Source organism: Haemorhous mexicanus, chromosome 8 (genome assembly GCF_027477595.1).
Source record: "Haemorhous mexicanus isolate bHaeMex1 chromosome 8, bHaeMex1.pri, whole genome shotgun sequence".
In the NCBI taxonomy this organism is placed as follows: Eukaryota; Metazoa; Chordata; class Aves; order Passeriformes; family Fringillidae; genus Haemorhous; species Haemorhous mexicanus.
In genome coordinates, this window is record NC_082348.1 from 18,295,385 (window position 1) to 18,318,317 (window position 22,933).

The following is a 22,933-nucleotide window of genomic DNA, read 5'->3' on the forward strand; positions in this document are numbered from 1 at the left end:
AGCAATGTGTTAGCTTGTTTTCCTTGCTTTAGCACTGTTCCCTCTGTTTCAACTTTGTTTTGCCTCGCTGTGGATTAATGCCACACAAGTATGGTGAGAAGGATGGCAGAGGATGATGTATCACATCGCTGTGCAAGGTTTTTTTGTTGTGAAGGCTATACCTACGAACAGGAAAGATTCCAGTGTCTGCTTATTCCTCAGTTGTGTGAATTGGAAGGATGCTGCTCCAAATCAACTGTAGCTACTAGACAGCTGTTTGGTAATCATCTGGAAATGTCTGTTTCTAGTTGAACCTTTCAAGCCAACTTTTGCCCTTTTTAACTCAATGGATGATATAGCAGATCTCTTCACCTGTAGCTGACAGTTATTTTTCAGACTCTGAAGGCTGAACATCATTGGTGCCTTAGTGGAAGTCCAAGAATACTGATTGACCATCCATTTGTTTTTCTTAGTCATGTGCTGTTGTACTTCTGTGTACTGCATTCTACACCTACATACATCTGCTCACTTCTTTTCATAATATAGGTATTGCTGAAGTACATCTGTGTATTTGAGAGTATTCCCATCCTATGTAATGGTAGTCTCACATACCCCCAGTGACTTGTGTTAGCAAAATTGTATTGCTCCTTGGTTACATTACCCTTATGATTCCTCTTATCAGTTATGGGACTTATTTATAGTTTTGCTTTCCATTCATGCATTGAAACTTTGACTTGTGTAAGTCTTTGGTGCCTTGTACCATTAGACCTACCTTTAGAGTCTTCTGTTCAAATGAGATTGGATTTGGATTTCTTTGGACTGCAGTTGCTTCAGTTGATTCCCCAAAATCTGAATTTACCTATTCAATTGTAGTTATGGTACAGGACAAAGAAAAACTCATTTGAATTCTCTGTACTGGTTCCCCAATTATGCGCTTAGGGAGCCTTTAGTGATATCACTTACTTTGTGGCCTCATTGCTATTAGAAGTTTGACTCTTGCTTATTCCTGTTGGTCTCTGGCATATATCCATGTCTTCCACTGGGATATATCACACACTTTCATAAACAGCATTGGGTTGTGTGTCCCATGCTTGTTATGTCCTAGTTCCTGGAGATGTGCATCAGGTACTGCAGATTGCCTGTGTAAAATAAGGCTATCAGCTAGCATGCCTTTGCACTACTGTGCAGATGTGCTTTTTTTCTGAAGTATATTGGCTTATGGAGCAGCATCTGTTTATACAGATGTTATTCTAAAGGGATCTCCTGCTGGTACATAGTGTGTACAAACAGCTTTAGACACTCTTTAATCTCTCTCTGTGGTAGCCAAGCTCTTGAGTAATGGACGTGTCTCCTTCCCTTATGTAACATATTCCTGGGGAGACTTGATTTCAGAGAGGTTAGAATCAACAGATCTCAAGAAAGTGGCAACACCTATATTTGATCACAACTACTTTGTCAAACAACCTTCTCAGTAATCTTCCTGGAAGAGATTCAGAACAAAAATCAGGCAGTGGTCACACTAAATATATATAATGGCAAGCTTTGCCTTCTTTGTGTTGTGGTGATACTCAGGTTCTGCAGTATCTCTGTACCTCCTGTACCTTATCTTGATCAGCTAGTGATGTAGAGCTAACCTGTGTCATTTCCAGGAATCTTAAGATCCATTTGTTATGGTTGATTATACAAATTATCTTAATGAAATGGCTTTGCTGCTGCTGGGTTGTGGCACTTGTTGCAAATGTAGGCTATGCTAAAACCAGGCAAACTTAAAATCCTTTGGTGTAAAAATATTTGTTTCTCCTACTTGCTGGGAGCAGTTGTGGCTGTTGATGCTCTCACTATGTCCAGCGACTTTTCTGATGCGCAAGATACCATGTAGTCCTCCAGTTGCTGTGTGCTTTTACTGGTGGGAGACAGTGTCTGACAAAAGGGCTTTTGTCTGGAAGTCATCTCTGGGTACCAAATGAGTTCTTGCTCTCTGACTGGCTGTGCACTCGTGATGATCACAGATATTAGGTTTGCCTTTCAGTGCAGTTACGTTCTTTGGACCTGGAGCTTCGTGACTCCTGTGGCCACAATTTCAATGGGTGCACACATGGATTTGACTTAGGTCTCACTTGTATGATAAACTCTTTGTCAGCTCATTTCTCACTCTCTTCACTGAGATGTTTGAATGTAAGCATTTTCTTTCTCACACTCCAGCTGCTTCTTTACCCTCTTCTACAGTCGAGCTATAATCCTGTGGATTTGATATTGCAGGCTGTTGCCATGGAAATAATGGTGATTTCACAATTTCAGTGCTGTAAGCACTGCAGGAGACAATGGAAAAGGTGGTTGGCAAGAGATATAGTGAGGATATGGGGGACAATTCAGAGGACTTGTTTTTAAACCTGTTCTTCAGGGGTGATTCTTTATAATTGTGGGGTTTCAGTGTGTTTAGTTCTTTTCTCTCTTTTTTTCTTTTTTGTAAATGCGTTTTTATTAGAGGTTGGTTCATAAAAGTGCATTCCTGCATTTTTGCAGAGGTTATTACAAAGTGATGCTAAACTCTCCTTTCCATGTCCTCAGAATAAAAGTACAGTGCTTTCTTTGCAGCTTATAGTAATTCATTTTTGGACAAAAGGGCAAAGGTTGAGATCTAAGCAACTTCTGTTTGAGTCATACATTTAGCCCGAAGAAATCCCTTTCAGGAATACATTTTTTTTCATAAATAGTAAAACAAGCTGAGAACATCATGGTGACCATATGTATTTAAATCAGTCTGTGTGACTGACTGAATGAAACCCTAATATATTTTTAATATATTTAATTTTTAGCTTGCTCTGCATGCAAACAAGTTTGGTGCTGAAGATCATCTTATGCAGCATCTGTTCTTATCATTATGTCAGGATTTCCATCTATACTGAAATCTTTCCTCTAAATTAGACACATCCATAAAGGTAGATGAAGCTTACTGGAAGAAATAACTATGTTATAAAATGAATTGAATTGGCAGCTTAACAAGCCGAAGGCAAGTGGCATCAGATGAGAATTTTTGATACTAAAAGCTTAAAAGCATCAAACATCAGCCTTTTTTCCCCAGCTATTTACAGCAGCATTTCACTGATTAGCATAGTCAGAGAGTAGATATTATCTGTAACTTTTAACTTAAGATCTTAGAATTAATTTGCAGTCTGCAGTAGGAATTAATCAGTAATGAGGGTGATAGTAACCAATTTTTTAATTAAAGATAGAGAAAAAGAGTTTCAACCTATCAGATGTGTTAAAATTATCTAAAAATTGCTTTAAAAATATTTTGATCTTTTTCTGCTTGGTATTCCATAAATGGAGATAAAAAGATCAGCTGTTATATATGAAAGGGAAACAATAAGCAATGTTCAACATGACTCTGGCTTTGTTGGGCAATGTGATTAGGAAGTCAGGTTCTTAAGGATGGATCTAGTCCTTTGATGCTTGTGTGAATGGAAATAGTCTACTTGTGTGCTGGTACTCATATCTGAATTTCAAAAATTCTAGGCAGGAAACTTCTGAGAAAATGAAAATAACAAAATGAGCCAGAAATCAGGGCCTGGCCTGGAAAGATGCAAAGTGTCTCATATAGCTCTCAAATCTAATTGCAATTGTGGGCATTTGTTAGTACTGAGAATTATGTAATGTTTCTTGGTGCCAAGTAAGTTTTTAAGTGTTATATAAAGGTCCATTTTTGATGAATTACATTGGAGTATTATGCTTGACCTAAATTTGCTGCATAACTGAATATATATATATATATATATATATATATATATATATATATATATATGTATGAGATTGGCTGTAGAATTTTCTGCATTGGTAGAATACAGGTAGCATTTACCTTCTGTCCTAAAGTCAGTGAGATGATAAATATACTGATGATAGGTTGTGGGTTTTTTGATTCCTTCTTGGAAAAATTGTTTAAAACTCTTAGTTAAGGAGCCATTTAGCTGCAGGTAGTAGTATCTGACTGATAGGTGAACTCCTTAATGGTAAATGAATTGGGAGACCTGCACAGTAGGTGCATGTTTCAGTGCCTCATTGCCTCTGTTCCTGTTACAGGTGCATGGTGACAGCATCGCAGCAATGAGTGGAATTTTAAAGAGGAAGTTTGAAGAAGTTGGTGGAACCTCACCCTGCTCATGTGTGTGGGAATCAGATGATGATGTTTCTAGCAGTGAAAGTGCTGACAGTGGAAGTAATGTCCATCCATCTGCTTCTAATCATTTTACACGTAAGTACTAAAGGGGTGTGTAAGGCATGATGCTGTGTCTTATACAAGCTTAGAAAGGTTCATTTTACTTGTTAGAAATACAGAGAAAGCTTTCTGCCTTTTTTTGAAGTATTTTATCTGTTTTATTATGTTTAAATGCTGGCACTGTAAGGAAGTACTTATTTTTGAAAAAAATAACTATTTCCTCTGGTAATTGTTTCTCTGAAAATTTTTATGTCAGAATAAGTTTCAGAGGAAATTCCATGTTTGTGCCCTATCATTCACATCTAGTTAGTATGACATGTTCTAAGCACGTCTTCCATTTTGGGTGATGATTTGGAAGAAGGGGGAATATTGGCAGTAATGTGAAATGAATGTGCCTTTTTCAGAATAAAAGATAGAAGTCTGCATGCATGCGTACACATGCATATATGCATATATTTATAGTGTGAGAAAAGCATAGCTATATATGTTATGCTTTTGTGTGTGTGCTTTTTCAAGTGACATGTACGTGCTTGTGCTTATGTACATATGTATGCACATGTGAAGTAATTGTGCTAATGACATACAGAAGCCTTGAGTGATATTTTAAATGTAAAGTCTGTGACAGAATGTCACAGAACTGAAGAGTGAGAAGCTACTGGGTTTTATGCATATTTTTGACTAGGGTCCCAACTATGGTAACAGAAGAAATATGTTTGTCTCTCTCCCACTGAGGTTTATGGACTTATGTGAACCAGGTACTCTTCTAATAAGAACCCTGCAGTAGAATGCAGTAAACAAATAAGTCATGCTGGATTTTTAAGGATATTTGAATTGTGGGGTTTTTTTCTTTTGTTCCTTGTAAAAAAAGTTTATTATTTCACTCATGGGTTGTTTGCTGGTTATTTTACTGGAATCAGGATTTCACTTTGGTTTTAATTCCTAAACTCATGGTTAGGGAAGTTGACAGGAAAATTTTGCTGTTTCTATCTTAGGTGCAGCTGGAAAGCTTCTCTGTGTATAAGTCAGTTAAACTTCAGTAGGCTGCTGAAGCATGTTGCACATCAAGTATGCTCACCCTAGCATTAAATGCAATCCTTAAGCAGGGTGGGAATTCGGGTGTGGTGTGAGCATCTGAAGTTGTTTAGCAGGTCTGGAAATTCCTAGATGCTATCATGATAAAACAGTTTTTTTAAGGCAATTCTAGGGAAGCATAGGGAATCCATGTACCTGTTCGCTCTCTCTTCAAATATGTGTACCTAGTTATCTTGAAAGAATAAATTAAAGGTTCAGAGGGATAATATGTCAGAGGAAACCAGCTGAAACAAAAAGAACTCCCTTAAATTTCTCCATAAACCTTAATTCAAGGCTTCTGAGATGGTTATTTTAAGATCTGAGTACTTTCACATCGCTGCTTTTCTTGTTACTTGTAGTTCAGCTAATCAGTTTGCTCACCTGCAGTGAGGCCAGTCCAGTAATATTCCTGTGTATTATGACTATTTTCTTTTCAGCAGGGTGATCTCTGCTTGAAGGGCAAGTGTTTGCAGTAAGGCAGCCTTGTGAGTTAGTAATTATGAAGTGTCAAGTGGTTCCAATAAAAGGCAGGAAGAGCCTTGGAATTGAAGTTGGTATATGATTTAGCTCTTGGTTATGGAGAGGGGAAGATTCTTGTAACCTATCTTAGTCAGGAGTAGAGGTATATTTTACAGAGTTTCATGTCATAGGGAAAAAGCCTGAGATAATGTTTGGAAGGAGCTGAACTATCTTGTGTGGGGCAGAGGTCTGCAGATAAAAGTCTTTTTCTGAACGACATTTGTAAGAGACAGAAACTAATGGCAACATAGATTTTTAAAGTGGTTTGTGTCAGCTTAAAAATACCAAAAATGGGATCTCAGGAGTGCTGGGAACATTGACCAAAAGCCCCTCCAGGCTATCTTAAGATGCGTGATCAGAGAAATTCAGTTGCCTTACAGCATAAGCTTGCTCTGAGTGTTTTAAGAGTCTGTTTGCTGTTAATGTAGCCAGTGTGCAGAGCAGGAGTAATAGCAATAAATGCTACTACTTTCCAGACTCTGAACAGATTATTAAAAGCAATAATAATACCTATTGTTATAATATTCTTTGTTAGATTTGGGAAGCTTGTTGACTCCCTGGTTAAATTCATAGAAATATCTCCAGCACAAAAACCTGAGCCTGCAGACATTTTCCATTGCTCTGTTGTTATGTCATGACTGACTTCAGTTTTTACAGTTTCTATGACAACTGTGATTTTTTTTGATTGGTAAAGAATCAAGCACTAAAGGATTTTTTGGAGCTGTAAAGTATTTTTCTATCAAAGGAGTAGAGTGGAATTATCAAGATGCTTTTCACTAATCAGTATTGAAATTGAATTGCTGTCTAAATATGGATACCTGTTTGTGGCAGCCTCCACATACACTAATTTTTCAAACAGAACAGATGAGAAAATAGCCCTGTTACAGTTGCCAAATAATTATCTGGAAAATTAATGATAATTTATGCTTACAATTTAAGACATTCTTATTTTTCAAATCATGTAGGTAATGACATTCCCAGGTTAACCCTTAGAGAAAGGTGCTTATCAAGACATGGTTCAAAGCAACACAACTGGATTATTTTCTGAGATTCTTAGGCAATTTTTGTGAGTCATCAGCAAAATGGTACTTGGGAACTAATGATGAAATTACATTAGATGGGAGTAGGAAAAAAAGAGATTAACAGAATGCACAGGTGAACAGTTTGTGGTTGCTGGGGAAATACAGAGAGGAGCTAATAAAGAGTTCATCAGGTTGGAAAGAGAGCTTGTGGACTACGTCATATGGGAAGGAAGAGAAAAGGAGGTTGCCCAAGATGAGAAGCTTGACAAGCAAGAGGGTGTTTTACAGTAAGAGCAGGAAAGCAGTGGTAACAGATTTTACTTGGTAAATATGTCAGTTTGCAGCAAGGGCTGCAGATTGGCTGGCTCAAAACTGGGAAAAGGAGGTGGGGGCTAATGAACAGAACGAGAACGAGCCAGCTTATCAAGATCAAAGGAATTTAATGCTCCAGGACTTTGCAAATTCTTCGTCATTGAAAGTGACTCATCCTCTTTCACTACATTGATGTACATGGAACATATTTCAAAAACAAATTAGAAAATTACTGGGAAATGTTGATTTTGATTCTGCAGCACATCTGTATCTGTGCTGCATTTATTAGAGAAAAGCACCTTGCACTCAGAACATATGTGTAAGGCCTGGTCTGTATTCAGGAGTGTGCACTGTCAGCAGCTCTGGAACCATCAATTCTGATTCTGAACTAAGAATTGCCAGCAATTCTTAGTTCAGAATGATGCTTACACAATGTATGGGATTCTATTTGCTGATCGAATATTGTCTGTGAAATTGGATAAAAATTAAACATGATGGTTAGATATTTTCCTTGATTTGTTCTACAAAATTAAAATTATACCAGATCATATCTTAGCCACTGTTTTTAGACTTTTTAGAGCAGTTGCTGTCTGTAGATGCTATTGCAATATGCAAAATAATTTTAATAACTTTACAGTCTCATTTATAAATTCAAAGAATATGAAGTTTCTTTTTTCTCTCACCAGTGATGCATGTAATTTTAGAAATGCAAAATCATGATGACCGTGGCTTTTTTAACAAAGAGGGATGAACATGCCTAAGCTCACAGTTTTTCAAATTATTTCAGAAGCTTTTTTTCAGCTAACTTCTAGCTTGAGCTAGTCTCAGCTAAAATCCTTCTCTGGAGAAATGATAAGATTGGGAAGTAGGTGCATTTTATTTTAGTGAAGACTTGCTCCATGGTCTTTGTCAAATAAGATCAGAATTTTAAAATGTTGTTTCTTAGGGTAAAAAAGCCTGAAGATGTCTTGGGTACTAAAAGTAGCTGTCCCTTTTTTCAGGTACAAGGAAGCATTATGACAACATCTGGATACCAGTGAAAGCTCTGGGTGGCCCAATACCATTACACTAGCTTCTGTAGGGAAATAATTTGTGAATCAAATCACAAAGAAAAGAAAAATGGATTTTTCTGTTACCAGTTTATAACTATGAATAGATTCATTTTTGTGTGAAAAAAAGTTTCATGCTTGCTTTCTCCTGACTGCTGTATCCTAATGCTCACTTTTATTACTAGTGAGAGTCCCAGTGGCCTTCAGCAGCTTTCTTTGAATTGCTTTATGTGCTCTTACAAAGCAAATGAAGCCTCAGAAAGATTATTGCTATATCCTCTCTCCTCAACTAGTGTCACGATCAGTATATATTCTTCATTTCATACTAGTTTACCATGTTTCCTACCAGTCTGTGTAAAGATGGTTTTAAAGATGTTTTGAAATTTAAATCCAAGTTAGATTCAGTGCTTTTGGCAGAGTATGTTGTCTTATTGACCAGCCTGGGTGGGGGAGGCCCTCAGCAGCCTCATCCTCATGGGTGGCATCCCTGTCTGGGGGTGGGAGGTTGGTCTTTAAGGCCCCTTCCAAACCAAACCGTTTTGTGATTGTCCATTGCAGTGACCTTTGTAACTAATTTCAGGTTGTAGCACCCTCAATACAGGTGCCATTGTGCAGTGTTTTCTCCTTACTGAACATTGGTCCTCTGTTCTTTGCTCTAATTTAGCCAAACACTAATTTAGCAATAGGGACAGCTGAGGGGAGTCAACTCCAACATAATGGCACAGATCCTGTTGGTAGTGGATCTTCTAAAGGAAGTTCTTTCCAGGGGATTGTGCTTGCTCAAAGGCTTTTCCTCTATCAGTTGATACAGCTGTGATTTCTATGAACATGCTGAGCTTAAGTCTCTAGCAGTGAGCTGGGAACAGCCTTCTCTGGGGTTTGGCTTGGTTGGTCTATTTTCTGCTTGCAAAGCAGAGTTAACAAGCAGATGAACTTAGTATTTTATCTTGGTGCTTCATAATGAAACCATTCTAATGCTTACAAGAAAGATGTAACTGTATTTTATTTCTGTTTGCAGTCTTACCAGCCTTCAGTGGTTGAGTCTTATATTCTGATTTTTCTTACATCATTTGTATTGTACTAGGACTTTTGGCTCTACTGGGCACTTGGACCTCCTTAAGATGAAAGCCTGTATCTGTATACAGAAAATACAGACTGATTTTCTCCAATATAAGACAGCAACCACATACAGTAAATGCATGTAGTTGCTGTCTTATAAACTGCAGGGAGAAATGAATCCATGGAAATTACTGACCCATGGGCAAAGATTTCAAGAATGTTGGTTGAAGCATTAGGGAAAAAGGAAAGTATTCCGCTTGCTGGAGACTGATGGATTGTTTGCAGGGGTCTCAGGATGAGGGAAGAGACGAGAAAATTGACTCCATGTTCAGAAGGCTTGGTTTATTATTTTATGATATATATTATGTTAAAACTATACTAAAAGAATAGAAGAAAGTATTTCATCAGAAGGCTTAGCTAAGAATAGAAAAGGAATGAATAACAAAGGCTTGTCTTTGACCGAGACAGTCTGGACAGGTGGACTGTGATTAGCTATGAATTAGAAACAACCAGATGAGACCAATCACAGATCCTCCTGTTGCATTCCACAGCAGCAGATAAGAATTGTTTACAGTTTGTTCTGAGGCCTCTCAGCAACTCAGGAGGAAAAAATCCTAAGGAAAGGATTTTTCATAGAACATGTCAGTGACAGGAGACTGTACTGACTTCTTCCTTTCTTCTTCCTCTGTTCACCAGCCCCAGCTCCCATGTGTGTTTTAGTCTTACTGAGATGTCCTGGTGCTCAGGGCAGTCCCCTGGTGTGCACTGAGTGTGAGGGTGTATTTAAGGTCCTGATCCTTACAGGAATATAAAGAAATTGAATATCAATCCTCTCCCTCCTGCTGCAGTGATACAGTTAGGAGACTGTAAACAAGCTGGTATTTCTTTGGAATTTGCCAATCAGTGAGTTAAAAACAGTTATATTAGTTGTTTGATTCTAAAGCTTTCACGAGCTGTCTCTGTTCCGTGGCAGTTTGTCTGTTTGGCTTCCCAGCAGTCTTGCTGTGGTGTCTCATGTTCAGCTACCTGTTCATCTGTCTGTTTTGAGCTTTCAAGAATTTAAAGCAAATGAGGGGATGTGATTCTTCATAGATGATATTCAACAATATTGATCATCATTATTTTGTTCACTAAACATGCAGCATTTTTGGTGTTCTGAATGTGTGACTACTGATGCTACCCTACCACAATGTATTTGTACTGCTAATAGCATTAAGGTATATGGGCAGCATCCAGCCCTGAAAATTTGTATTTCAGAGTTTTTATAATACCTGTATCAAAAAAAACCCTCAAAAAAACAAAACAAAAAAAAATCCTACCAACCAAAAAGAAAAAAACAAACGAAACAAACAAACAAAAAACCAAACAGAAAAACCAAACAAAAAAAAGGAGAGAAGAGAAGCAGCTCATTTAGTCTGAACTTACGTAATAGTGATATGACTGTTCTGAAGGGGAAAACCAGTTAGCAGTTATCAAGGACATTGGCTTGTTGTCCTGTTATTTCCCAGTTCACTATCAAAGCCAATTAAGACTCTTTTTGTATTGTGGAGTCTTTTGTATTTTAATGAATTCATCATCAACTATGTATGCCCCAGAGTAAGAGTGGTGAGAAAGGAGTTTCACCATCAAAGTGATTGAAGACTCAATGACTTCATCCCAAGTGAGGCTTCAGCTGTTATTATCCTTGCTCCAGCCTTGTTACATGATTCGTTTTCACTGGGTGCTTGTGTGCAAAATAATAATGTGCCAAGCCATTAACCCCCACTTGGAGGGAAGGTACTGAATGCAATGTCAGAGGACTTGCTGTGAAGCTTAACTTAATGCTAGTGCTTGTTGAATTTCAACTAACTTCTTGAGTTACTGATGTTTAGTTAATTGCTCTGTATAAATATTTTTTGTATTTGCAACTTCTTGTAAAGTTGTTTCTCTCCATTTTGGAAATTCTAGTCTTTAGATACAGACAAAGAAGAGATTTTTTAGTACTGAAAAGTAGGTCTTGTGTGTTGTCAGCTGGTTATCTGAGTATTTTATTTAGACAAGGATATTAGGAGATGCTTTTGAAAATGTTTAAGCAGTGTTGTTTGCAACTAAACTAATGCCAATTCCAAACTCTTTCTGGTTTTAATTGAGGTATGACTGCTAGCGAAGAAAGCAGCCATAGGCAGTGGTCATCTGTAGAGCAATAGTTCAGCAGTGGTTACTATGGCAACCATAGGTGACCTACATTTTACCAAAAAATGATCATGTGTCTTTTCTTTTATTTTTTTAAATGAAGCATACCCGTTGACTTCTATTACTATTTTTCATCTTTTACACATTGTTTTAACTTAAATAGGATCCTTAGTTTTGAGTGATTAGTGTGAAATGGGCATAAAAAGTTTTGGAGCAGAGTTACCATTTCATTGTTACACTACTATTCAAAATGAGTAGAAATTTTTACCTTTGCTGTCATGCCCAATTGTATGTTCTTAGGAAAAAGGTAACACAATTTAAATAGTTCCAGTTGCATTAAAATAATGGATTATTTGTATGTCTACCATTGTGTGGTTTATAATGGCTTGCAGTGGAAAGACTTGTAATGAATTTATCTATTTCCCTAACATTACAAGTCAGTAGGCTATGGTATGAATAAAGCTGCCCAAACTTTGGACTTTGAAGAAGCATCAAAAATGCTTTTGGCTGTAGTAAATTCATCTTGTCATTGCCTTTAAGGAAGTGAGAATTTTCTCAAAAAATGAAACTGTTCTGCAGACAGACAGAAGAGCAGCTAGGAGAGATGACAAAATGTGACATTTCAGATAAAAATTGAGTTGGCATTTTAAAGATACATTTCTTACAATGAGATTAACACAGAAGAGAAGGTGCTGGGTCAGAGCATGTGCCCAAGGAAGTCATTAAATGTTGTGATTTGTCTAGAATTTTGGCTTGCAGATGAGCCAGGCCTGGATTTTCATAAAATTTTGTTAAAATAGGTTCTTCAAGAAAGGTTCTTCTTAAAATAGGTTCTTCTTTTTTATTTAATTTTGTTTTTTTCTAATTGGGGTGACTTTGGTAGTGTTTAGATAAATGAAGTGTTCTACTTTGAAGTGTTTATTTTGCTTTGTGAAGGACAATAATGTGTGCTTTGTGACTTCCTTAGTGTGAAGGAATCTTTAGTTTCCCATAAGGGAAGGACAGAGAAATTGACAATAGGGGCTTTTGAGACGAAATTTTATTTTTCATAACTTAACAGATCAGCTGCTAATTACTAAAACCCTGTCATAGCTATAAGAGTCTATCATGGCATTTTGTGGAACTAGTAAGGGCTGAGGTGCATCTATTCAGATCCATATTTTGCAATCCTTCCTCTCTGTTCCCATGTGCAGCATCATATGCATCCTGCAGCTGATAATGGAACCACCTCCCATGTCTCCTATATTTTCCATTTTCTCCTCTCTGCCCACTCGTCTTTTGTAGCCTGTTTATTGCTTTGAAGTTTATACAGCCCACTCAGGTTCATCCATGCTGCACAGCATGCTTTGCACCAGCACTTGAGTCATGTGTTATTATATTACCTATAGACTCATTTGTTTGCATACCTCAGAAGAGAAAATGTTTTTTGTTTGTTACTTTTTTTTTCCTGCTTCAGAAAGCTGGAGTTTGATGCTCTGTGTCTGTCTGTGTACACTCTGATACATGCAAACAGCAGCAGTAGTTGGCCTTTTAAAGTAGTATTGGCAAGAAATATTAATTACTTGTGTGAAACAGCCAGTACTAAATGCTTTTGGGAGTTGATGTAGTTTGCCTTCATGATGCTGAATTTAATTATCACCTATACTCCCTGTATCATGATCAAAATTTTTTTTTCCTCAAATCATTTTGATCTTATGCATCCCTTAAGCAGAATATCACAATGGCAAGCATTGCAGCCCTGATTCTCAAAATCATAGCTAACACAGTGTGTAAGAGCTGTCTGCCCAGAGAACTGAAGGAGGATGTGAAAATCACCGGAGTCACTCTAACTGGAGTCTGTACCAAAGCTAAGACCAACTGAGTTTGGATTCCTACATTATTTTAAAGCCAGATTACAAGTGTTGGGGGCAGAATGGAAAGGGACACTGTGCTGGTTTTGGCTGGGGTAGAGTTAACTTTCTGCACAGGGGCTGGTGGGGGGCTGTGTTTTGGGTTGTGCTGAGCACAGGCTGATAACACAGAGATGTTTTGTTATTGCTGAGCAGGGCTTGCACTGAGCCAGGGCCCTTTCTGCTCCTTGTACAGCCACACTGGAGAGGGGGCTGGGGGGGGCCTGGGAGACACAGCTGGGACAGGAGACCCCAACTGACCAAAGGGACACTCCAGACCACGTGACATCATGCTCAGCATATAAAGTAGGGAGAAAAAAGAGGAAAGGGGGAGGACATCTGGAGTGCCGGCACTTGTCTTCCCAAATAACCATTCCCTTGATGGGGTCTCGCTCTCTTGGAGGTGGCTGAGCCTGCCTATCCATGGGAAGCAGTGAATTAATTCCTTGTTTTGCTCTGCTTGCATGTGTGGCCTTTGCTTTCCCTGTTAAGCCCATGAGTTTTCCAGCTTTTACCTTTCGATTCTCTTCACAGCCCTGCTGGTGGGGCAGCGGGTGAGTGGCTGCCCAAGGCTTGGCTGCTGGCTGGTGTTAAACCATGACACAAACAGGCACCTCTAATGGCAAAGCTGCTGTCACTGCCTTGTGCCATCAGCCCCTTCTCTCTGTATGATGACCACAATTTTGCAGTATGGAATAAATGTTAGTTTTAGTTTTGGTTTTCCAAAAACTATATCCAAAAATGTATTTTAGAAGCATACCCAACCTCACTTTAAGGACTTTAACAGATGGCAAGTCTGTCACCTGCCATGGTAAGCAGGATTAATGTTTAATTGTCCTTGCAATTACTGAATTTTGCCCTGCTCAGGGAAATAAAGGAAGATTTTCATACTCCCTGTTGTGTCAGAGCAGAAGTACCTCATGTGTACCAGAAATCAAAGTGCATACTGGCTGTATGATCATTTATTTTTTATATATCAATATGCTCTTCTGAATTTTCTCACCCTAATATGATAACCTGGCTTCATTGCAAACAAACTGAATTTTCTGTTTATTCTGTGCGTTTGCATGTGGCGTCACATCATTTTTGATAGAAATTCTGAGACTTTGTTGGTATCATTTTAACAGTAATGAGACTGTTGGTATCATTTTAACAGTAATGAGACATGAATTTAATTTTTTAAAGGACAGATTAAGGAAATGTCTACAGACTGAAAACATGATTTCAGAGGTCTAAAAATCTCCTGAGAGAAACTGGCGTTCTTTGAGATCACAAGGTCAGTAGTGCAGTAGCAGTTATTCATGTGCATATATCTCTACAGTTATACAAGTTCAATTTCATTTTGTACCATTTGATGGTACAAAACATGATGCTATATTTTACATCTCTGCAGGGATTTTGATTAGCACTTTTGGAAGATCATGTTTTAAAAAACCCCAGTTTTCTAGTTGTACCTTTGTGTTTAAAAATGCTTAAAATTCATGCTGAAACCTATTGGATCAGCATACATCAGCAACTTCCAGTGAAATTAGATTTATGCAGGTAAAATGTTCCTAACTTATTATCTGTATTTGTAAATAAATTATTTTTGTATATTTACATCCTTTGTCACTTGCTTGCAAAAGTATCTTCCCTTTTTGGAAAGGGAAACACCAAGTTATCTGAAGAGGTACTTTCAAAGCTTTTATTTTAATTGTCACATCATGATGTGATTTATTTTTTCCAGAGACTGGAAGTAAGGGATATGATTTATTCAGCCACAAAGAGCTGGCCAACACATCTCAAGCAGTAAATGTCTTCAGAGAACTGTGTGTAATCAGTAAAATATTTTAATAATGTCACAAAGTAACTTAAAATGCTTGATGGCAAGAAAACGATGATAGCATCTTCTCTTGGTTAACTAATTCATAATTTCATGTGAGCTTTACTGGGATACTGGAAAATGGGTATTTATTCTTTATTTGTTTGTTATTAGAATGTTATTTTTAAATGTTGCTTATACTGATAAAGGAAAAGTCAGGAAGCATGACTGTAGGTAGCCCTTCTTCTGAAGCATTTGTTTGATTTAGGAGTTGACCATGATACAAATGCAGACATTAAACCTGTCTGGTTTTTGTGGTTCTAAGTGTGACAATTTGTCATATTGTTCTGATTTGAGATGTGGAGGAAGGATAGTATTTCCCACCCCTTCCCCACTTCTCTCTCTGGTACTCAAAGTTACGTTTCTGGTCTACGTAGGAGATTACTTGAAAAGGGTTTCTTTTTCTGGGCTCTATTAAGCAAAGAACATAAGTAACCTATCTAATACATAAGATAATAGGATAAATGAAATGATGAAAGAATAGGCAAGGTGGGTTTGTTGTTGTTTGCTCACCTTGCTCTTTGTTTTGTGAAAAGCAATTTTGCTCTTTGTGCTCTTTAAACAGCAGGTTAACTGCTGTAGCTAATTCACAGAAATAAGCATATTCCAAAACAAGGTCAAGGTGGGAAAATTAATAATTTAACCTCAAATAGGTGGGTTTTTTGAATTTCTATTTCAGTTACAGAGCAGATAAATTATAGAAATACAATTTTGAAGAAACATGTTTTACCCATATCACATGTAAGAGGAATGAGTTGCTAGCTGATTGCAATTCTGCTTTGATTTTGTTTGATTGTTTTTTGTTGGGCTTTTCTTTTTGTTTATTTTAAATATCCAGACACAAGGTCCTTGTCCGCCATTTATCTTTACACCACAATCTCTGGCTAACAACAAAGGGGGAAAAAAGATTACCACCACAACAAAACAAACAGTCCCCCAAACAAAAAAACAAACCAAAACCCTTCTACAGGTCTTGAAATGACTCTGCATTCACAAGGTCTGAAGAGTGATGAGGATGAAAAATTTCCATGTTCAAATCTCAATCCATTGTTTCAAAATGGGGAGAGTGGAGAGACAGCATAAATCACTAATCCAATTGTGCTAGAACAGCTGCCCAGATACAGCAACCGTGAAATCTGTGCTAGCAACCTGATTAAGTTGTTTTTTAACCACTGTGTCATCTAACTTAGCTCTGTGTGTAGTATGAGGGTATCTGGATTCAGTGGCTGCTTTAAGACATTTTAGCTCTTGGGGATGAAGCCTGATGAGAGTTCCTGCACAAATGCAGTGTTTGCAGCCTCTCCAGTGGTGCTGGCTTAGGGCTGGATTGTGCACTTGGCGCAGGAGAGATGTGAGACATACAGAGATTTACCAAAGGCTATAAATTTCTGAAGGGGACAATCAACACTATCACAAATGCAACAGTTTTCCCATGTCAGGATCTATAAAACTGCAGGACAGCTGAACAGAGGATGTTTCAGGAACAAATGATGGCATAGTCTTTTTTTTTAAAAAGGACATAATTTAATTTTATGTGATGGTGCCTGAATTTTAATGCATAGCATAATAAAGCCTGAACCCTTTGGCTGAGGTCAGCCTATCTACTAGTGTCTTCTTTTAGGAGTAGTTGAGCATATAAAGAAAAAATTATTCTCTTCCCATAAATACTTTCCAGTGGTTAAATTCAAAAGCTTTTAATTAGAAATTGCAATATACAGGAACTTGGACGATTTCTGTGAGTATAAATTCCCTCATAGCACTTTTTTCCCCTAGAAATTAGAAATACAGAATAAAAAGATAAAAAGACGTGTCCCATGTTGCAATTGCTGTAAAATTTATGTTGCAGTACTTGGGGTTTCCTTTCTGAGAGTTTAGCTCAGGTGCCAGTATTAGCTAAGAATAAATAACTATTTACTGAGGATGATAAAATTCACTATCTAGAGAGCAACATTAATTTGTAGGTTTGTACTTCTTATGATGTAAGCTATAGAAGTGCATGACTTGCCCATTTCAGGGCTGGGAGACAGTTTAAAAACCCAAAGTAATTGCACTGGAGAAGGTATGTATTATGTAAAGAATAATACTATCAAAGAGATACTTTGATAGTATCCCTGCCCTTTTGTGCTGTAAGACACAGGTTTTGTTGATAGTATGATGAAGTGTTTGAAATGTGACACAGGGAATTCAGAGGCTTGCATTCTATCCTCTAGAGTTTCCTTCCTTTGGGAATCTGAAGAATTCATTAAATAAATCTGACCAGAGGAGATTAAAGCCCTCTTTCAGCAAGGTGCTTAGGTTGGATTCATGGTTAATCAAAATAATTGTGCTGGGACCATTGGTTTCTAATATTTGTTCTCACTCAAATGGGGCCTTAAAAAAATCAACCATCTAAAATGGCAGCAGAATAAGTAGTTAAGGATGCTGATGAAGATTTCCAAAAAGCATACTATTCACAATATTTTAAGAATCTCTTTCTTTCTACCTCTATTTCTTCATCACTATCTCTATTATCCTTTTGATTGTTTGAAAAGCATTATAATTCAGTGGTCTGGTTTAGTACTTAAGTAAGTCCTAGACACATTCTTGTTATTTCTAATCCATCAAGAGTACCCAACAGCTCCTTTATTTTCTTTATACCAGTCTAATGAGGTCAGAAAGGTCAAAAGAAACTAGCAAGAAGGGTCAGAGTAGCTTATGCAAGGGTCCTTTTCTGTAGGCTGATATTCAGCATGCTGGGAATGGGTCTGGCTATAGTATTTGCAATCTGCAGTGAAATAATGACATGAGCAATTTGACAAGTAGGCTTCATTATCCTTTCCCACAAAATGTATTTCCACAACTAGAGCAATTAGTAGGGATTATCTTTGAGAGGAGAAATAAATGGCTTTTAACTGCTTCATGTGTACTAAAATACTGCTAGATGCTTTAAATTTTTCCCATGTGGAGAATTTATTTTGTCTTTTAAATTCAAGTGTCAGGATATAACCCTGTATCAGAAGAAACAGTGCTTTCCCATCCACTTACTGATCTAACGTAGAAATAAAATCCTGAAGTTCATATCAGACTTAAATTTCCAGACTTGACACTAAAATTTTCCTTCCCCCCCACCTATTGCTGAAAGTGCAAAATACTTTCTTCCTCTGATAGTTTTGACTTGTTCAATGAAACAGATTCTCTCTAACTGGTGGTCTTGAAGCAAACCTTTTACTTGTCACCACTAAAAGCACAGTTGAGGGATGGGTAACAATAAGATACTTGATTAGTTTTTTTAAAATTTTATTTTATTTTTTCAAATGGAGATGCCGGGCATGGAACAGTTAAACTGCTCAAAGTCCCACAAAAGTCCTCGTTACGAATGGATTTCAGGATGCAACTGGTCATGCAAACTGATTTCACATCTCTACTGCTAGTCCAACGGTAGCAGTTCAGTATGTTCTTCTTTTTGCAATCCAGAGAAAAGGTCTGAAATACAGCCATTAGTAAAAGTATTAATTACACCTGTGTACTGAAAATAAGAGTAGTGTAGTGTTTAATAAGTGCTTGGCATCCTATTTGTAACCAGTTTTTGTTCCAATTGCTCAGTTGTGTGCAGTCTGGCTATGGCTTGAGAGTCCTCATTGGTTACTCATTGTCTAGTAAAAATTCCTCTACATTTTATTTGACATTTATTATGTGGACATCTCAGCTTTTGGGTTTGTTTTCTGAAAATTTGAGTTAGGCTGATGGCTGGGTGTTGGCTAGAGACCATAGTGTTGGATATCACTGGCAGATTCACCTTATTTGTATGCATGGAACAGGACAATGGATGTGCAGACAGGCAGGAATTTTCATTTCTGGTTCAGGTTGTATTTGACTCAGCTGTCACCTTGTCTAGTGTTTGGGTTTTGGTATTTCCCACATCTGTTGATAGTAGTCTGAGGTCACTGGTATATTTTCAGCAAGTTCTCACTTTTTTATAGCAGAGTGAAACCTTTCAAATCTTGCACTTCTTGCTTAGTGCACTTTGTGAATTTTGTCACTGCGTTTGCTGGAGGGTTAGGATGCAAGGGAATTCCTTTTTATTGCTTTTTCTTTTTTTATGGATAGAGTTATGTTCCTAGCATAAATTGGCCATCAATACCACAGTATGGTATTTCTGGTATTCTCATTCAATTAATTTTTCTCTGTCATTCATTTACTTTAGGACCCATGTGCCCTAGTTTTAGCACATATGTATTAGATAAGAGTATATTTCTTAGATTTCAAAATAAACATTTTGGCCTCATCTTTCACAGTTTGTCTTCAAGAATTTACTATATTTCATCTTCTGAAATCTTGGCTTGCCTGTGCTTTTTTTCCCCTGTTGGTTGCTTTATTCTTTTAATTCTTTTAATTCAGTTTATTTTTGAAAAGTCACTTTGTTCCTTCCAAATCTTACAACTTTCTATAAAGTTATATTTTTAGTGGCCTTTTCATTCCCATCTGTACTTTTTTACTTTTTCTGGTTAATCTAAAAAAAAAGAAAAGCTTATGTGTAATGTCTGTGCTAACAACATATGTATCCTTCTTAGATTTTTACTGTGAGATTGTTTTCCAGTAAGTAGCTTGTCTCTCCTCCAAGACAGTTGACTGAACTCAGCTGTGAAGCAAAAGAAAAATCATATGAAAACTTTTTAGCAATTTTCATCTCAATATCACAAAATTCTGTCCTTAAAAAAAATGAATTCTTGCTGTGTTTTCTTGTATATCTCAATATTGCTTTAAAAGTGATGTTACTTTGACCTGCTGATGTATCTATTTGTATTCCCATTAGCATTACTTTTTAGTGTCATAAATGTGCCTTCTTTGTCTCTGCCTCCTGAAACAGAGGCAAGCTTTTGATCTTTTCCTGTCCACTTACCAGTCAGGGTTCACTAATATTGGTAACTTTAAAAAATTTTTGAATCCCGTGCTGTTTCAAATGTTTCAGAGCACTTCCTGCAAATGTATTTATTGTTTTTTAAAATATCTGTTTTTTAAAACTTGCCTTTGTCATTATGTGTATAGAACTATCAGTTGTCATGCAAAAATAACTGTTACAAGATGACAAGTGGTAGCTCTTTGTTTTGTCTGCCATGCTAGGTCTTTCGCTGCTTCCTGCTTGACATTTAAGATACTTAGCTTCTAAGATTATAGATCAGGTTATATATAGCTTTTAAGGCTGTAAATGCTGTCATTATTGTGGTATACTAATTTGAGGCATCAGGCGAGGTTTGTGGGGAAATTAGCATTATTAAATTAGATTAGCTTCCACAGCTAGAAAAGTAGGCAGGCTTTTGTTTCTCTGACCCCTTTCTCATGTCCTCAAAGGGTTTGGTTTTCCTGCTCATCTCAGTTTGTCTACTTCAAGATGCTGCTGTTCTCTACAAACTGCCTGTGTCATTGCTTGACACACTGAATGTCACGGCAAGGCTGGCACTTGCTGATCTGGGTCTGTTCCTGTGTGATTATGATCATAAAGCAATTTTTGAGTTGTTTGCAATTTTGCAACTACAAAAAAGAGTAAGAAGATCAGCACAGAGCATGTACCAATTTGCTGTTGTAAGTAGGTAGCAAGCTAAATGTGACAGCTTTTCAGGAATTCTCACAGTGCTGGAGATAATAAGGAAAACTGCAGGATACGTGCTGCACAGTTATAAACTCATTGCCATTGTAAATGACAAAGAATATGTTTCCTGAATGCAAATGGGCCACTCCTGTCTCTCAATCCAAGACATTCAGGGCAGTGAGAATATCTTTTGCTCTAAAAAAAGTAGAACATTTGGCTCAGGCAAATCTTTGTATTTCTTGAAATCTTAAATGACTGAAGTCTGCATTTGCAATCTTGTATCCTAGAGCCTATCGAAGTGGACATAGGGCAGGAGAGCAATTCCAGGCTGGCAGCAGAACAGTGCTGGTGTCACTGAAATCTGCCCACCCCAGAAGATGGAAAGAGAGAGCCAGGGATCTTGACTTCCTGCTCTTCAGTCACAAAACCTAGTGAGTTCCCCTATAAGCTTGGAGCTGTTGATGTGGTAGAAGTCTGTTAACAGCAAATGACAGCTGGTACTGTCAGCTTGCACCTTTGCTGTGACCTGGAAGGTCAAAACAGACACACTGACTACACTATTTCTAAATATCTGACAAGGCTGGTATTATCTCAACTTAATATAGCAGAAATAAACATGGTCCTCATGTTCCTAAAAGGGAAAATATTATGATGGAAACAATATTATCTTCAGTGCCTGAAGATGTTAGGCCAAAAGAATTAATCCCTTTGAGAAGTCACAGTCATTGCAGGGATGCCAAAAACCACACTGACTTGGTAATTGCTTCTTTTCTGCAACACAGGAAACAGTCAGATGATGCAACTTTGTATCAGGTGATATCAGCCGTCCCTGCGGTTTTGTCTGTGCCATAAATCAGTGATCCTAATGCAAAGTATTTGAATGTAATCCTGGTTGAAAGTCTAATTTATTTTTTTAAGATGTTCACTGGAAAATATGTTGAATAATGATTTTAAAAGGGAAAAAAAATTCCTCCTCTACAAGTGCACCAACACAAGAGGCTGCAGTCTTTCGGGACTGTAGTCTGACATCCTCAACCCTTGGGTATTGTACTGCTGTCAGGGTGATAAGTGTGTCTACTTAATGCTGTGAACAAAAAATCTAACTGAAACATTAAGTTCTCCAGCTGGTAGGTTTCAAGCAGTTTAATTTAAAAAAAAATCATGATGGTATCTGAAATGCTGAAATCTTGAAAGATATTTGAGCTATAAAAATGCTCTAATTAAAGTCATTATTTAGTTCTGATCCCTTTTAGGTAGAAGTCTTAGATAAAACAGTTACTCCGTAACTACTACAGAAGAACTTCCAGACTTGTTCATGTTGCAGAAATGTTGATCCTTGCACAATCTCAGGGCATGTAGCTACTACACTTAACCCTTTAGGCTCTTGAAAAATTAGACCAAAACCACAGTGTTTTGAACTTTGAACATCAGCTGAAAACAGTGTCATCAAATTAAAAATCAGTCCATTTTGATCTCTGAAGTTATATGAGAGCATCCTGAACTGTCCACTGATTTGCTAATATGAATGTGGCTATTTAAATACTGCTATCCATCTTCTTCCTATATGAAAGAAATGACAGTCAGTGTTCCTTAGGAAGCATGTTTCTGAATTGGACTGGCTTTCTTTCATAGTAAGGGTTGGAAGGGACCTTAAAGATCATCCAATTCAAAACCCTCTGCCGCAGACAAGGATGTTCCCACTTCATACAGATTGCTCAAAGGCCTATCCAGCCTGACCTTGAACACTTCCAAGGAGGGGACATCCACAAGTTCTCTGGGCAGCCTGTTCCAGTGCCTCACTACCCTCTGACTTAAGAATTTCTTCCTAATGTCTAATCTAAATCTCCCCTGTTCTAGTTTAAAACAGTTACCCCTGCATGGCCACAATGAGATCTTTTTTTAAGTACTTTTAGATACTTCATGGCCACAATGAGATCTTCTGAAGTCATCTCATCTCCAGGCTGAAGAGCCCCAACTCTCTCAGCCTGTCCTCACAGGAGATATCCTCTAGCCCTCTGATGATCTTTGTGGCTCTTCTCAGGCCCTGCTCTAGCAGGTCTGTGTCTTTCTTGTGCTGAGGATCCCAGAGCTGACCACAGTTCCACAGATGGACTCTTCTGACAGTAGAGGGGCAGAATCAGCTCCTTTGACCTGCTGGCCACTCTTCTTTTGGTGCACTTGGATTTCTGGGCTGTGAGAGCATATTGCTGGCTCGTGTACT

At 37.7% G+C, this 22,933-nt stretch overlaps 1 protein-coding gene across 1 annotated transcript in view; it reads left to right on the plus strand.

Annotated features, from left to right (window-relative positions):
• Positions 1–22,933, plus strand: part of CSRNP3 (cysteine and serine rich nuclear protein 3) — a 99,549-nt gene that overhangs the window by 27,168 nt on the left and 49,448 nt on the right. Inside the window, exon 2 of the mRNA XM_059853000.1 lies at positions 4,057–4,228. Within this exon, the coding sequence (XP_059708983.1) occupies positions 4,081–4,228 (148 nt within the window). The 5' untranslated portion in view covers positions 4,057–4,080. The remainder of the gene's footprint in view (positions 1–4,056; positions 4,229–22,933) is intronic.